The 16032-nt window shown below is 33.2% G+C and overlaps 3 protein-coding genes across 3 annotated transcripts; 1 reads left to right on the top strand and 2 right to left on the bottom strand.

The window, feature by feature from the left end:
- Nucleotides 1-3858, top strand: LOC145755318 (hydroxysteroid 11-beta-dehydrogenase 1-like protein). Its single transcript, XM_082571543.1, has 6 exons — nt 1-139; nt 507-637; nt 968-1079; nt 1565-1750; nt 2156-2296; nt 2778-3858. The coding sequence occupies exons 1-6, from the start codon at nt 49-51 to the stop codon at nt 2975-2977; spliced, it is 861 nt and encodes a 286-aa protein (XP_082427669.1). The 5' UTR covers nt 1-48; the 3' UTR covers nt 2978-3858.
- A 5964-nt stretch (nt 3859-9822) lies between these two features.
- Nucleotides 9823-13164, bottom strand: LOC145755301 (uncharacterized). Its single transcript, XM_082571528.1, has 5 exons — nt 12783-13164; nt 12568-12704; nt 11848-11947; nt 11282-11376; nt 9823-10309 (listed from the first exon to the last, which is right to left on the bottom strand). Exons 1-5 carry the CDS (start codon nt 13060-13062, stop codon nt 10169-10171), a joined length of 753 nt encoding a protein of 250 aa, XP_082427654.1. The 5' UTR covers nt 13063-13164; the 3' UTR covers nt 9823-10168.
- Nucleotides 13165-14632: 1468 nt separating this feature from the next.
- LOC145755463 (uncharacterized) lies at nt 14633-16029 on the bottom strand. The gene is made up of 4 exons (XM_082571700.1): nt 15912-16029; nt 15681-15757; nt 15318-15458; nt 14633-14953 (listed from the first exon to the last, which is right to left on the bottom strand). The coding sequence occupies exons 1-4, from the start codon at nt 15973-15975 to the stop codon at nt 14771-14773; spliced, it is 465 nt and encodes a 154-aa protein (XP_082427826.1). The 5' UTR covers nt 15976-16029; the 3' UTR covers nt 14633-14770.
- Between the last annotated feature and the right edge of the window lie 3 nt (nt 16030-16032).

Raw genomic sequence — 16032 nt, forward strand, 5'->3', positions numbered from 1 at the left:
TTAGTGAAGCATTGAGCATAGGACAAGTGTTAATTTCAATAGAAAGTAATGGCATTTTTAAAGTCTGTTTTGATCGTTGCTTTAGCTTTTTTAGCGACCTATTGGTATACTGTTGGCAAAAAACAAGAATATAATCCTGGTAAGCGTTTTTTGTTAATATTCTTGATATGGAAAGGTCGACTTCACGACCTAAACATAGAGTAACATCAGTTACCCCAACTTAGTTTCAAGGTCCCTTTGGCAGTTTGGGATATTATAGATTATAATTGTCTGATAATTAAACTGCTGAATAAGTGATGGCTTAGCAGAAGTTTATACCGTTATAGCGCCTTATAGAGCATAAGAGCAGTGGTATTTGAACCCAGGACCTCATATAGTATATCCAAGTGTTCTAACCACTACACAACGCTGCAGGTTAAATTCAATATAAGCACTATTAAATTTAAGGTGAAATACTGTATAAAACTTTGTAGCCCAAATTTTGGTTTAACCAGTAATTTTAACAGATGAGATAAGGGGAAAACGAGTGCTCATAACCGGTGCTAGCAGTGGCATCGGTAAAGAGATGGCTTTAAAGTTTGCATCGATGGGTGCAGATTTGGTTCTAACTGCTAGAACCGTGTCAAAATTAGAACAGGTTTGTATTTCTTTTAAAACTTGACAACTTGCATGTAAATAATAAAACCGGTAGCGTGGTGTAGTGGTAAGAACACTTGCTAAACTACCTTGAGGTCGTGGGTTTAATCCCAACTGCTCTCATGCTGTAGCGCCCTTGAATTTAGTGACCATGCCATACATTTTTATGTAAACATTATTATTCACGGCAAGTTTAAAATCATTAAATTGATTTTGTCATTTTCCGTCGCATTAAATAAATATTTATTACAAATCTTTTGATAATGCGCGAAAAACCTGATTAAAAAATACCATCGGTTAAAAATTTATGTTTCGTTTTACTTTATTTAAGGTTGTGTCGGAATGCAAGAAGTTGGGATCTAAAAAAGCTTATTATATATCAGCCGATATGTTTGCTATAGAAAGTGCTGATTTGGTTATCAAAACCGCAATGGAAAAACTAGGTAATGTAATTTCATAAACTCGAGTTAAATAATTAAAAATTTTAAAATATTTTTTTAGTGTAAACCTTCACATTTGTTTTTTTTAGGATCTCTTAATCAGAACTTTAAAATTTTTGCGTTACCTTGAACTTGTTGGTTGCGCGCTTAATTAATATTTAATTTCCTTTTGTTAATATTTAATTATTTTTACAAATTTTATGTATACCAAATTAATATAGGTAAAAAGTGTGCTCTCATGCTGTAGCGCCCTTGAGCAATGAACTATAAACGGTATAAACTCCTGCTGAGACAATACTAATTTAATAAGCAGATTTATTATCAAGTATTTATAATTTGTGATATCCCAAACTACTAAAGTCAACTCGAGACTGGGTCAGGGTAATTAATGTTACTCCGGTATTAGTTCGTAAAGACGACCTTTTCGCATCGAATATATTAAGTATAAACAAAAATGTTAAATGCATTTTAAAACACGTATTATACAGGGGGAATTGACATTTTAATTCTAAACCACATTGGTTCAACTTATTTCGGTGGATATCGACGCGATGTTGAACACCTGGGGTCGCTGCTGGTTGCCAATACGTTAACACATGCGCATATGGCGTCGTTAAGCTTGGACAATCTAACAAAAAATAATGGAAGGATTGTCGTGGTGTCGTCGGCCGTCGGTTCGTGAAATTTGACTCAATGTGTATTTGTTTTATATTGTAGTTTATAGAGCTTTTTGTGGTTTAAGTTGCTATTAGCAAGCTCTTAACATATATATAAAAATAGTGTACCATTGTTGCGGCTCGAACCATAATCATTATGGCTCGTAGTCCGCTTCATTGACTGGTATACCAAACTACCGAAATTTTTGACATAAACAAAATTTTTTGTATCAAGTTTAAGTGATAGGTTTTTATAATTTTCTTTGAGAAGGGTGTGTATTTGTAAATGTGTGTTTAGGCGATCCGTAAACGCTTGGCTTAAGCACAAGCCCGAACCCGTAACATTTCGGGCATTGGTCCGCTGAATGACCGGTATACTAAACCAGAGCCTTTATTTTATACGATTATCAAATTACTTTACAGGGTTAGTCGGTGGGCCTTTAACCATTCCCTATGCTACAACAAAGGCTGCCTTGAACGGATTTTTTAAAAGCTTATCACTTGAGTTAGCATATAATAAAACCGAGCAAGTGTCAATATCGACTTGTCATCTTGGCCTTATAGGTAAATTTTCTAACCGTATAAACTTTACAACTTACTTACTCAAAGTTAACTTAAAGTTTCAATTGCAAAAAAGCAAAACTTAAAACCCTATAAAATAAAAAAACTATAGGCAGGTTACAAATTTGCTATTAACGGTATGGCGTTTTGCTGAGCCATCACTTAATTAGCGGTTAAATTATAGGGCAAATATAACTTATTATATCTCAAACTGCCAAAGGCAACTTCAGAATGGGTTGGAGTAACTGATGTTACTGTATGCTCAGGTCGTGGAATCTACATTTTTACATCGAGGATAAATAAATACATGAAAAAATTAAGATAACTTTGTCAGGTTTACATTACGATCATTGTAATAGTAAACGCCAAGTCAAATTAAGGAATGTTTTGGTTTAAAAAAAAATATTTATGTACAGAGTTAAAAAACAACAAGATAGTTTCAATAACTAAAAGAAAACTAATATCGTGTTGTTAATTTTAAAAGGTACTGATACCGGTTTCAAATTTAAAGACCGCCTCACTGCTATGCCCGCTGACGTAGGCGAATGTGCTAACGAAATAATAAGAGGCTCAATGGCCAGAGAAAAGGAAATTTATTTTCCAGGCGACGTTGCATGGATACCTCTTTTAAATGCACTTTTTCCTGATTGGATGCGAAAAAATGTGCTACAAGCCTATGCATAGTAAATAAACAAAGAAAATAGAAAAAAAATGTTTTCTGACTTGGTCTCTTTTTAATTACTAAAATAAATATTGACTACTCAAGTTGCCGTTGACATTTTGGAAAATTAAGAATTATATTTGCCCGACAATTACGCTGTTGCTTAAATGTAGCAGAAGTTCAACCCGTTTATAGCGCCTTACTGGAGGACGCTACAGCATGAGAGCAATGGGTACCGAACCCAAGACTTTATGCAGTGATTCTAAATGTTCTGACCGCTAAACAACGCTGCAGGTTACGTTCAATATAAGCACTATGTTAAATATGGTTAAAGTGTTAGTAATATTGTTTACAACGCTTGGCCCAAACTTTTGTTTAACGAGTGATTTTAGCAGATGAGATGAAGTGAAAACGAGTGCTAAAAAATGTTTTTTGACTTGGTCTCTTCTTAATTCTTAAAATAGATATTGACATAATGCTTTCAAATTTAACTCGTCTATATTTCCTTTTAGTTTATATACATATATATATATTTAAAGGACTTGAAGTCCTGTGTTCGATCCCCACTGCTCACATGCTGTAGCGCCCTTAGTGCAACGCTATAAACAGTATGGACTCTTGCTAAACCAGGCACTTAATTAACAGCTTAAATATTGGGTAATTATTATTCACAACGTCCCATACTGCCAAAGTCAACTCGGGACTGGGTCGGGGTAACTTATGTTACTCGAAGTCGAATTTCACACATCGAGGATAAATAAAAATTTTAAAAAAATTTGGAAAAATTTTGATTTAGACATTTTTATTTTAAATTTGGATTGAATTAATTCAATAAACATGTATGTAAATTCGGTTTCCACCGCAAGGCAAACCATTTAAATTTAATACAATATCTGCTTTTTAGTCCAATTCAATACACTATTTATGTAATATTTTGTTTATATTTATTCGAAGACATAGGGTCATATAGGCCCATTGGTTAGCCAGATTTAATTTCTGTGAGGTTTTTTAAATAAATACCATTTTAAAAATATAATAATGCAAAATTCCATATGTATGAATAAACGTTATTTTTACAATTTTCCGGTGTCATATAACAGTAAACCCCTTTACATAAATTTTATATACATATAAATCGCCCGTTATCTACATTGATATATACAAAAGCATTTAAACAAATGTTATATTAGCCATATCGACAAAAATGGATTAAAAAAATAATTTAAGTTTTTTCCTACTACGAATTATTTAGAAAATTGTTCCTGCTAAAATAGATTTTTAAAAACATTAAAACCACAATTTTGCATGATTAAAAAAAACTAACAAGTCCAAATACGTAAAAATAATAATTTTCTAAATTTAAATTCTAAACGTCAAATCTAAATTAAGGTCGGCGGGTTATTTTTGACCAGTTACCTAAATAGACTTAACCTAAAAAGGTCGGTGACCACACTTTAAAATTACGTTTTCACGAGGGAAAATTTGCATTACGCGGATATATTTCCATCACCTGCGAATCGCTGAAATGTTTCAAGTAACGAAGGTTAAAAATAATAATTACAATGGCGCTAATCGACCTGAGGATTAATAATTCAATGCGGGTAAGTATGCGAACTGCATGGGGCGAAAACGAACGCTTTGATTTCAATGCAAGATCGAGACATCATAAAACCGCATAAACCTCGTTATACAGAATTAGATTAATTGTGAATACTAAAATAATTTTCACGAATAAGGCATTGAATTTGCCTGCAAGGTCTACTGAATTGTTTTTTTTTTGTTTTTTTTTGCTTTTGGTGTAGAGTGATAGAATCGAAGTGCTATAAATATGGCCGTCTTTCAATTTTTGGCATCAGATAAGTTTAACTAAATCAGAAGCTCATAAAAAAACAGAAAGATATTATAGAAAAGAAATATTAGAAATGGTATTTTTTATGATTATTATCAACCTTGTTTTTTTTAAATATGTATATTGATAGCGTTAGTTTAGTTGTAAAATTTGCTCAAATTTAAAAAAAAAAAATATTTATTTTTGTATAATAATTTTTTTAATTGTAAACTAAAACTGTTTGAAAAGGCGGTAGGCCATTATTTGCATTATCACTGGCAGCGTGGTGTAGTGGTTAGAACGCTTGTTACACAACTATGGGGTCGTTGGTTCAATTCCCACTGCTCTCTTGCTGTAGCACCCTTGAGTAAGGCGCTATAAATGGTATAAACTCCTGCTGAGTCAACACTTAACTAGCAGTATAATTATCGGGCAATTATATTCTATATAGTATCCCAAACTGCTAAAGGCAACTCGAAACCGGGTCGGAGTACCCGATGTTACTTTATGTTTGGGTCGCGCATTCGACCTTCCCACATCGAGGATAACAAGATATACAAAAACAAATTTACTCTAGACCAAACACTGAACTTTAACATAATAAGTTTTTTTTTTTAAATTTGCTATCGACAACTTCTCAGCAACCAAGAAATATGATCTTTAAAATAATAATAGCATTTGTTTTGATTGGCACTGAAGTGATTACAGGATACACAGTAATAAATAGGTAAAAAAAATTTACATATTAGTAAAAAAAAATTAAATATTTTAAACATATTTAACACACCACTATATTTTAATATGTGATATTTTTATAGACTAAACGAAAACGAAATCAGTCGGGAATTCCAAAAAAATGAGGACCCATATACTGCAAAATGTAAGACAAGTTAAAAAACTTATTTTAAACTGCTTTTTATTAACAAAGCCTGGTTAAGTTTATGTTAAATCATCTTGTTGGTTAAAAAAACGTATTTTTAAAAATTTAACATTTATTTATTATTTAGACCAGTTTGCCAAAGAGCTCAACGAAGTTGACAATCAAGAAAAAGTTCTACCAAAAATGTAAACTTAAATTTTTCCGCAAACCTTTTTTGTATATATTCTTATCCTCAATGTGGGAAGGTCGAGTGTGCGACCTAAACATAAAGTAACGTTTTTTTACCCCGACCCGCAGTCTCGAGTTGCCTGTAGCAGCTTGGGATATTATAGAGGCTATAATTGGCCCGTAATTATGCTGCTGTTTAAGTGCTGGGTCAGCAGGAGTTTGTACCGTTTATAACGTCCTACTCAAGGGCACTAAAGCATGAAGGCAATGTGTGTTAAACCCACGACCTCATGGTGGTGTAGCAAATGTTCTGACCACTAGAGTATTTTACGTACAATTGTTTTATTTATTTTAAAGCAATTATCTGTTTTATCAGATAATAAATGTTCCTGCTTTAACTTAAATATATAATTTTTTCAGTTCCCGAAACTACCCTTTCAACTGCAGTGAGTACACTTGTTTTATACGACTTTAAATTGATAGAAGTTTTGTTTAAACTAAAAAAAGTTTTGTAATGCCTGTTTAAGACATTTGAAAATGGCAAACTAAAGTGCGGTTAGAATGGCATTGGTGCGCCTCGAACTCGAAACCTCTCGATCTGCCCCCAATGTCACACCTAATAAACTTGTTTACGATTCCAATAAGTTGTTTTATATTAAATCTACACCCAACCAAAAAAAATAAATAAATGCGAATTTCTTTTCAGTAAACGAATATTTGGGAAACGTCACTGCCGCTCAATCGAACGGACAATGTAAGCGATGCGGCATACGCAGAACCGGCCAAGAATATGTAGATAAAAGAATTATAGGTAATTCGACTTATTCCTACGCCTCAGGTACTGTAGTTCTACTACAACATTAACTGAACTGTTACTTTATTCTCTAGGGGGGGTGCAAGCCGGAAAAAAACGAATTCCCATGGCATGCGGCCGTTAGCAAAAATGGGAATTTAATTGGGGGTGGCGCCATAATTGCCCCCAATATTGTTATCACCACCGCGCATGGGTTTGAGGAATGCAAAGCATGTCAAGGGGCCGGGTAAAAAACCTTTTTTATGTAATTCGAATAGATTAAAATAAACCAATTTATTTTTACCCAATAGTTAAAAGAAAACCACCAACAGGGTATAGTGGTTAGAACACTTGTTACACTACATGAGTTCGTGGGTTCACTCTCCGTTGCTCCTATGCCGTAGCGCCCTTGAGTAAGGTGCTTTAAACGGCATTACCTCCTGCTGAGCCAGCACTTAATCATAAGCGTAATTTTCGACAAATTATAAATTTATAATATCCCAAACTGCCAAAAGCACCTTGAGACTGGGGTAGGTAACTGATGTTACTATATGCTTATAAGGTCGTGAAGTCGACCTTTCCACGTCGAAGATAAAGATATATTTAAAAAAAAACATAACTATGATCAAACAAACGTAGGTACTAAATGTACAAGAAAGCTTTTAATTGCAACGCTCAATAAACTATAAGTCTATAGGCACACTATGGACGCATGGTCAAGCCTAACACTATGATATTATTGTAGATGGTGCGAAGTTAATGGATATTCCGTGAAATTAAATTCCGGTTCTTCTTCTCTAAACGTCGAATCCATTAAATGCCACAACAGATTCAACGGAACATTAAACAATAACCTTTTCAAGTAAGTTAAACTCTCACAAAAGTTATAGACGTTTTGGTAATGGGTTTATACTCAAGTCGAGAGTCTTGGTGCTGTATTAGATTTCTTATAAAAAATCTTGGGTTAGTTTTACGTTCAAATTGCAGATACGACGTGGCTCTTTTAAAGCTAAGTGAGCCACAAATCAACAGCCCTCTTCTGTGTGTGTCACATCGATGTGGATTTTCACCTAACAAATACACAGGCTGTATAGGGATGGGCCACGGTTACACCTCATATGGTAATAACTTTACTAAGTGCTTAATCGAGTCACAAATCTGCAGGTTCAAGGCAAGGGAACCTAAGACTTTAGGGGGACAAGTTTATTAAAAGCTATCACCTTGAAGTGATACGAAAAAAGGAATAAATACAGATATTGTTATCATTTTATAGATTTAAAAATCCTCTTTCGTGTCACCATTAACAGCTTACTAGTTACCAACATACAGCATAAGGTTGTTTCATTAAAATTACCTTTCTTATGCAGAGAACGGAAAGGCGACACAACTCTTGCAAAAGGTCGACGTTCATTTTTTAACATACAGAGAATGCTGGGATCAAGTAGGTTCGTTGGTAACGAGGGATGCTATCTCTGACCACATAACTTTAAATCATCATATTTGCGTCTCCACTAAACATTTAACTGCCCCGTCTTGCAAGGTAGGGTTTTGTTATTTTTTAAAAATTTTTTATCGTCCTTGTGGTAAGGTTGACTTTACGAACCCGTCCCACAACGAGTAACATAAAATACTTTGATCCAAAACCAAGTTACCTTTGGCAGTTTGGGATATTATAAATTGCCAAATAATTAAAAGCTGCTGGTTAGAGCTTAGCAGAAGTTTATACCGTTTACAAGGCGTGGAATCAAACCAAAGACCCAAAAAGCAGTAAAATCAAACCTAGGACCCAAAAAGCAGTAAAATCAAACCCAGGACCTTATGTAGTAAAAATTGTGACGTTTTAAGACACGTGATTATTTTTTTAGATTGACAATGGGAGCCCGGTGGTGTGCCCTACGAACCCAGACGACCCCGAATCCTCTTACGTTCTGATTGGTTTGTTTTCTTATGTGAGTAAAAAAACATTTAGCGGTGGTTGCGACGGGCCGGTCTCCATTCTTACCAACCTAGTAGAAAACTTTTTACGAAGCCCACCTCAAGTATGGATTAACAAGCAACTAAATATCAGTGAACCCTGCAGCTATCACGATTAGTAGTGGCGATTATCTCCTGGATTCGATTTTCATCGAAACAAAACTGAAGAGCTAGCCCTAGATTGTGTTTTATTTTTCTTTTATTAACTATATTTTTTAAAGTTTGCAGTTTTAGGTGATTCCTACATCTGCTCACACTACATTATTCGAAAATTCCAATTTTTATACTTTAAATAAGAATTTAATGTGAGCTTTTTAATGGTTGTTTTTTTTTTCTATTAATTACATAATCACCACATTAAGATCATTTTTCGTAAACCGCAGACTGCAAAAAACAATGGCATGAAAAAATAATTATGTCACGTGATCGCATTGTGATTTTGCAAAAATTCCAGGTATAGAATTTTTGTTATCGTCAAAAAAAAATCTTTGGGTATTTTTCATTTTTTCATTTGTTTAAAACCAAAAGTACACGCGGTAACCTTTTATATAGTAATAAAATTGAATCATTATTGGGTATTTAGTTGTACAAAGTACATTTTGTAAGTCTAGTTAAACGACCATAAAAAAACTAGCTTAATTATATGAATATTAGAACTACACAACGCACATAATACTAACGCCTGTATACCTTTTTAAGGAGGCTGTCTTAATGTGAATGTTATTATTGAAACCATCACCACTAAAGCCACTATAACGTGTTAGGTCATTACGGTTTAAAATAATATTTAAATAACTATATACCTAACCAATAAAAAGTAAGTGAGTAAATACAACATACCTGTATTTTATCAAATGTTAAAGTTCCATTACAGGGATCATGCGTAGTTAATAAATCCATGAAAAATATGTCTTCAACATCACAGATTTTTTTTTAAATATTTATCGGCATTGTATATACCTCTGTACTAGAAAAACAAAAACTTTAATATATTTTGTTGTAGTTTCACCACCCAACAGTACTATTAATATTTGCATATCTATATATATACTCCGTAACTTAATCCTATAGCTGACTTTTATATATTAACTAACTAATTGGGTGCGTTAACATTAACATATATGTTGTAACAAGAACAGTTTAAGACTTCTATGTGCTTAACTTTTTACTGTTAAAATAAAACTTCACGGGCATATTAAACAGGCAAGCCACGTCGTTTAACTTCAGCTTAAGCAATGTGCCTATCTAAAAACATCGCTTTTGGGTTGTTCAAAAGTTAGATCTTAATTTAACGCCAACCAAGTTTGCAAAAACACACAAAGTTGGTCCTAATTTAGTTAGCTTTAAAAACAATATTTATTACAAAATTTTAAAAAGGTATCACAAAAATTAAAAGAGACGTAAGTAATTAAAAGTATTTTTAAAACAAAGATAATATTTTATATTAAACAAGAAATAGGATAGCTTATTAGATAGGTAATACTATCATTTTTGTCCAACTTTCACCTATTCAGTTTTTATTCTCCAACATAACTCTGCGTTTGTAATTAAATTTAAAAAATATTTTGAGTTCAGGTCTCGGCTATGAATTCCCTGTGCTCAATTGCCAAATACACCATTGTTATACCCCATGATATTGACCAAAACCAGCCGACCAAAAGAAAGGTTGTTGTGAATAATTGAGCGATGCCGATACCAACGTTAGTGCATATCTGTAAACAAAACAGTGTTAAGCCAGTAAGACCTAAGCATTCTAACCCAAACAGAGTCAACAACCTGTACATTAAACTTTTTTTTTTGGATCACGTATGTTGTCCGGTTCTAGAGAAAACGTTATTACACTACGGCTCTTCTGAATTCTCTCGTCTGCATTACGGTGCGAGAGAATTATCACTTGCGGATTACGGTTTGAGAGAATTCTCTCCTATGGTAAACGACGCAATGTTTTGTTTAGAGCCAGACAACATATGGGTCGCCTGAAAATGAGGGAATGGAAATTGAATAAACTGAAAATGAAGGAACGAAAAATTCGGTTTTTTCATCTTCCGGTTCCTTCATTTTCCGTTCCTTCATTTTCCATTTTTTCATTTTCCGGTTCCTTCATTTTCCGTTCCTTCATTTTCCGTTTCTTTATTTTCCGATTCCTTCATTTTCCGTTCCTTCAATTTCCGTTCCTTTGTTTTCCGATTTCTTCTTCTTTCGTCCTTCATTTTCCGGTTTCTTCATTTTCTGTTCCTTTATTTTCCTGTTCCTTCATTTTCCGTTCCTTCATTTTCCGGTTCCTTCATTTTCCGGTTCCTTTATTTTTCGTTCCTTCATTTTCCGGTTCCTTCATTTTCCGTTCCTTTTTTTTCCGATTTCTTCTTCTTTCGTCCTTCATTTTCCGGTTTCTTCATTTTCTGTTCCTTTATTTTCCTGTTCCTTCATTTTCCGTTCCTTCATTTTCCGGTTCCTTCATTTTCCGGTTCCTTTATTTTCCGTTTTTTTATTTTCCGATTCCTTTATTTTCCTGTTCCTTCATTTTCCGTTCCTTCATTTTCCGTTGCTTCATTTTCCGGTTCCTTCATTTTCCGTTCCTTCATTTTCCATTCCCTCAAATTCCGCGTCCCCGACAACATACGTGAACCAATTTTTTAATTGTTTTTTTTTTAGTTTAGGAATATAAAAAATTATATTTGACTTACCAATCCAGGTATTTTATCTGTTGATAACGATTCCCTATCATTCTGTTCGTAAGTGATTCCTATACAGCAATACGTGAAGCCAGAAATCGCTGTACCTATAAAAGTTTTGAACAAATGTTACAATCAGAAATGTTTAATAATTAAAGTCATGTATTAGCAATATGTTTATACTTAAAAATTAATAGAGTTGGTGTCACTGAACACAAAAATGGTTTTAACTTTAAATAATTTCACCTACTTTTAAAGTAATACAACTTAAAAAAAAAATTAATTAAAAGAAAGAGGAATCCCTGTTTGTGATGACGTAGAAAGTACTAGCTTGTTTGCATTCACTACGCTACTTAGTACTTTTTACGTCACATAGAAAATATGGTAACCTGTTTTTTTATGTTGATCATTTTCAAGTATTTTTGAAAATTAAATTGTAAGTGCCACAAACATTTTCTAAAGTTTCTAAAGTCATTTTGTGATTCAGTGTCAACCCTACTAACGTGCTATATACATCACTTACAAAATTGCAAAACTCTGTAATATAACATTTTAAGATTAGAACGCTTGATAAATACCTAAGCCAGGAATAAGACAATTACAGATTAACAAACATATTGCAAGAGGTAAAGGTAAGACGGGTATTGCTTGTTTAGAGCCCTGCATACGACGGTGGGGCTGTAAAACAAAAATATTTTCTAATTTACAACAAATCAAATTAATTAGCCTAAGCTTTATTAAATTTTATAGGCTTTTGTGCAGCGGCGTGGGCCAGGTTTTAGAGCCAATAGTTATCACTACAAGAAAATGGTGGTTTGATTCCAAATGATTCCATATCAAAGTGTTCTCAGGCAAAGCATTCATAATATGTTTTGCTGGACACAAAAACCAATGGCAATTCCTATTTAAAATATAGTCTACGGGATAAAAAAGTTATACTTCACAAAAATTAAAGTTGACCTTCCCACATTAAAGATAATTTAAAATGCATTTTAATAAAGCATAAAATGCAATAAATCTGTTTGCCTTGTTAGTGAAACCTACATTCTACATAACCTTTACATTGCCTATTTAAATATATATTTGATTCATTATTATTTTTTTCCATCTTAAGGGAATATGTTTTCGATATTTTTTATCGGGTAAGGGTGTTCGGCTTGGGGCGTGTCTGAGCTATCCGTGAACGTCGAACCCAAGGGCGAATAGTGTGGCGTTGGTGCGGTTCGAAGCTTAAACCTTTCGGCTCGTAGTCCGACGCCATGACCGGTTCACCACATTACTATGTTTTGTTTATTAACCTTTTTCTTTTTTTCCTTGTGCTGAAACGCGCTTTGTGCGACCACTGCATTTTTTACTAACTTCCACCTGGCGGCAGACGAGGGCCGACGAGCTTTCCACAGGCTTTCTTTGTCATTTGTGCTTGGGTTAAGGGTATCTAAATTACACCAGACCAAAATCAATAAAAACACCTTGGTATAAAGGTTAAACATTTTTAAAAAATAGCAAACTTTACTTCCGTCCGATGTAACCGACTCCGTAACGTCATCAGTACTCGTGACGTCATCCTGTTTTTCGGTGAAAGACGTCACGACGATCGAGGTGCCTCCGTTCGACAACGCTTTCTGATCTAATCCGATTGGCGTTAAAAACGTTTTTTTGTTTTGTAGCATCGGTATATCAAGTGTTTTTGTGACACCATTGGATGGCTTGACGTCAATTAGTTCTACGGGGTTATTGTCCGGGTTGACAGCATTTTTCCTCGAGGCCAAACTTGCCACCTTTGCCAAGTCCATGTTGTAGGTTTATGTCGAATCTGGCAGTATTATAAAGTTAACCGCATTCTGCCTTACTCTATATTAAACGTATGTTTACATATTTTGTCGTAATAGTTCCGAACAAAATCTGTGTTTAAATTTAACTAATTAATTTCTATATTTATATCTATATATATATATATATTACTTAGATAAAGTTTATGCTGCTAATTACAATTTCAGTATTAGATATTGAAGTACAATTTAAAATAAACATTGCTTTTCTAACTGAAAGAAGTTGCCTTTTAACTGAAAACATATCGGTAAGTAAACCAACGCGATGCCTTAATACATCACGCAGTCTAGAACTTTAAGCAACGTGTGTGAGTAAATAATTACTACAGTCAACTTTAAATCATGTATATAAAATATGCCACCCCTCTACCGATTGATAAAGAGAAACTGATATCATATTAACCCTATTCAATTTTCTATAGTTCAGTACGGGTGTTTTTCGCCGAACAAAAGCTAAAGTATTTTCCCTATCTATTTTGTAAACGAGCGGCTGATAATTAAAAACATGCTAAAAAATATACCTTAATAGGTCCTGTCAGTAGATTTTTATTGAAATTCGCTATGCCAGGTAAACTGTGTGTTACTAGAGGGTACTGTACACTTTTTTATTACCTGAGAAATTCGTTTCAGACTAGCTTCTTAAACTTAGCCTACTTCGCGTACGTGTTAGTTAAACAAAATATGTTTGCTAAAGGGAGGGAGAAGACCATAAAATCTCAGAATTGGCCAATATGTTGTAAATAAACGAAATGTAAATAGACGAACAAATTCTGATGACATGTTGTTATAATATTGGATGACCTTGGGAAAGGTGGTCGGTTCGAATCCCGTTAAACCCCTTTTTTGAAGTTCGGTGCGAAGAAATAACCTTTTTTTCAAAAATATAGACGCACAAATTCTGATGACATGTGATGGTTATGAAGCCGGATGTCATTGCAAGAGGTGATAGGTTAGAATCCTGCTAACCCCTTTTTTTTAAGTTTGGTACAAAAAATTACTTTTTTTGTTTAATTTTTTTTATTATTTTTAAGTAAAACAAAAAACAACTTGTTTTTAAGATATAACAATAGTCTACTGTAAGGGAGAATTAATCCAATCTGATGAAAATATGGATGATTAAGGTTTAAAATGCCTTGAGGGTTCATTTACAGCATTTATTTACAAGTATTGGTAAACACATTACCACACCTCTAAATTAAATTGTTTTTCAAAAAAACAAACCGACCAGGTTACTTAAAGGATTAAGTTTTTAAATTACTAGCCGCAAGTTGTTTACTTCAATTTTGTGAAAAAAGTGTAACTTACAAAATAAACGCCGTTTAATATATTTTAAATAAGCAGCCCCTTTTTAAATTTTTTTTTACATTTTAGCACTCGGCTTTGTTATATAAATTATAGAAGAAAAAATCTTCATGTAAATATTAATACTTAAGACATGTTTTATAACATAAAATAAATTTGGCATTTTTTTTCTTCACATTATTGTAATTTTTATTGTATATCTTATTATTCACTTTTATTAATGTACGAAAAACCCAAATAGAAAAAAAACACATTTATAATATGTTTAATTTTTTATTTTTCACAATTCAAAACGCACCAAATGGCAATGGAGAAATTTACATATTTGTTATACCATCAATCAATTTTTCTATTAATCATCTTCGCCATCTCAATCGCTATCACCATCAGAATCACCATCAGAATCACCATCAGAATCGTCATCAGAATCGTCGTCAGAATCGTCGTCAGAATCGTCGTCAGCATCGTCGCTGGATGGTGCTGGTGAGGGTGTTGGCAAGGCGTTTGAAATGTTGCAATAGTTTTCGGCACAACAGAAAGTGCAGGTACCCTCCTGCATTAACAAAATTTAATCTCAAAGTTTTATATATTTTTTAAATTTTATAAGTGTTTATTTTAAATGGGCATTTTGGCACTTGTAGGCAATGGAGGGTAAATAAACAAAAGCGTATTTAAATGAGTTTTTACTAACGTAAAGTCCTTTTAGCTAACAAATAAACTACTTTTTTACAGCAAACTATAGTTGAAAAAACGGGTATTTTAAATAATATTTGAAGAAAATATATATAATCAACGCTTTAGGTCATTTGATCTAACAAAATAACCTCTACTAAACAGCAAGCTGTTGTTAAAAACAATTTTTAAATAACAACTATAGAAAAAAATATCAGAAATGTGCAATATAAGTTAAATCTTACAAAGTGTAGTGGTTCTTCCATCGGTTCTTGTGTGCATAGCTCTTCATTTACCTTGGAAGCATTCAAACATTCGTATTGCTTTGCACAACTTTTCGTTACAACGAAGTGAATTTGGCAGCTGATTTCAGTTCGACAGACAGTCTAAAAAAACAACATGGCGAGTTAACATTATTTGATTACCCGTCTTATGGTTGACATTTTAATTATTGTAATATGATCGCAACTCTCAACTAATATTTACCAGCTTTAATTTAGACGCGCGCCAAAAAATAAAGTTTTTCTTATTTTGTGGGCTTATAACTTGGACGAACATATAAGCTTAATTTTTAATATGCAAGACGTTGTAATAATTAACGCAAATACCTCGTTGACTCCACATTTTTGTATAGTGAAGTTTCCACCGGTTCCAACGAAGCAATAAAGTTCATCATCGTCATCGCCTTAATACAAAAAAAAAATTAAATGAAAACAAGTTTTGTAAGTATCTGTTAACATTACTTTGCAGTTTAATATAATTAATACAATTTTAAAATCAAAATTGCTATCGAAATGTACACCGTTAACTTGGATTGAAATTAGATTAATGCTACTTACTATGGGCAAAAACGCAGGTGACCGAAATAAGGGCGACAAATGTCAAGGTCAAAATAAGCTTCATTTCGACAACTTAAAACTTTATTAAAAACTTAAAAAATTTATCAATCTAAATAAAATA

This window comes from Corella eumyota, chromosome 6 (assembly GCF_963082875.1).
Source record: "Corella eumyota chromosome 6, kaCorEumy4.1, whole genome shotgun sequence".
NCBI classification, from domain to species: Eukaryota; Metazoa; Chordata; class Ascidiacea; order Phlebobranchia; family Corellidae; genus Corella; species Corella eumyota.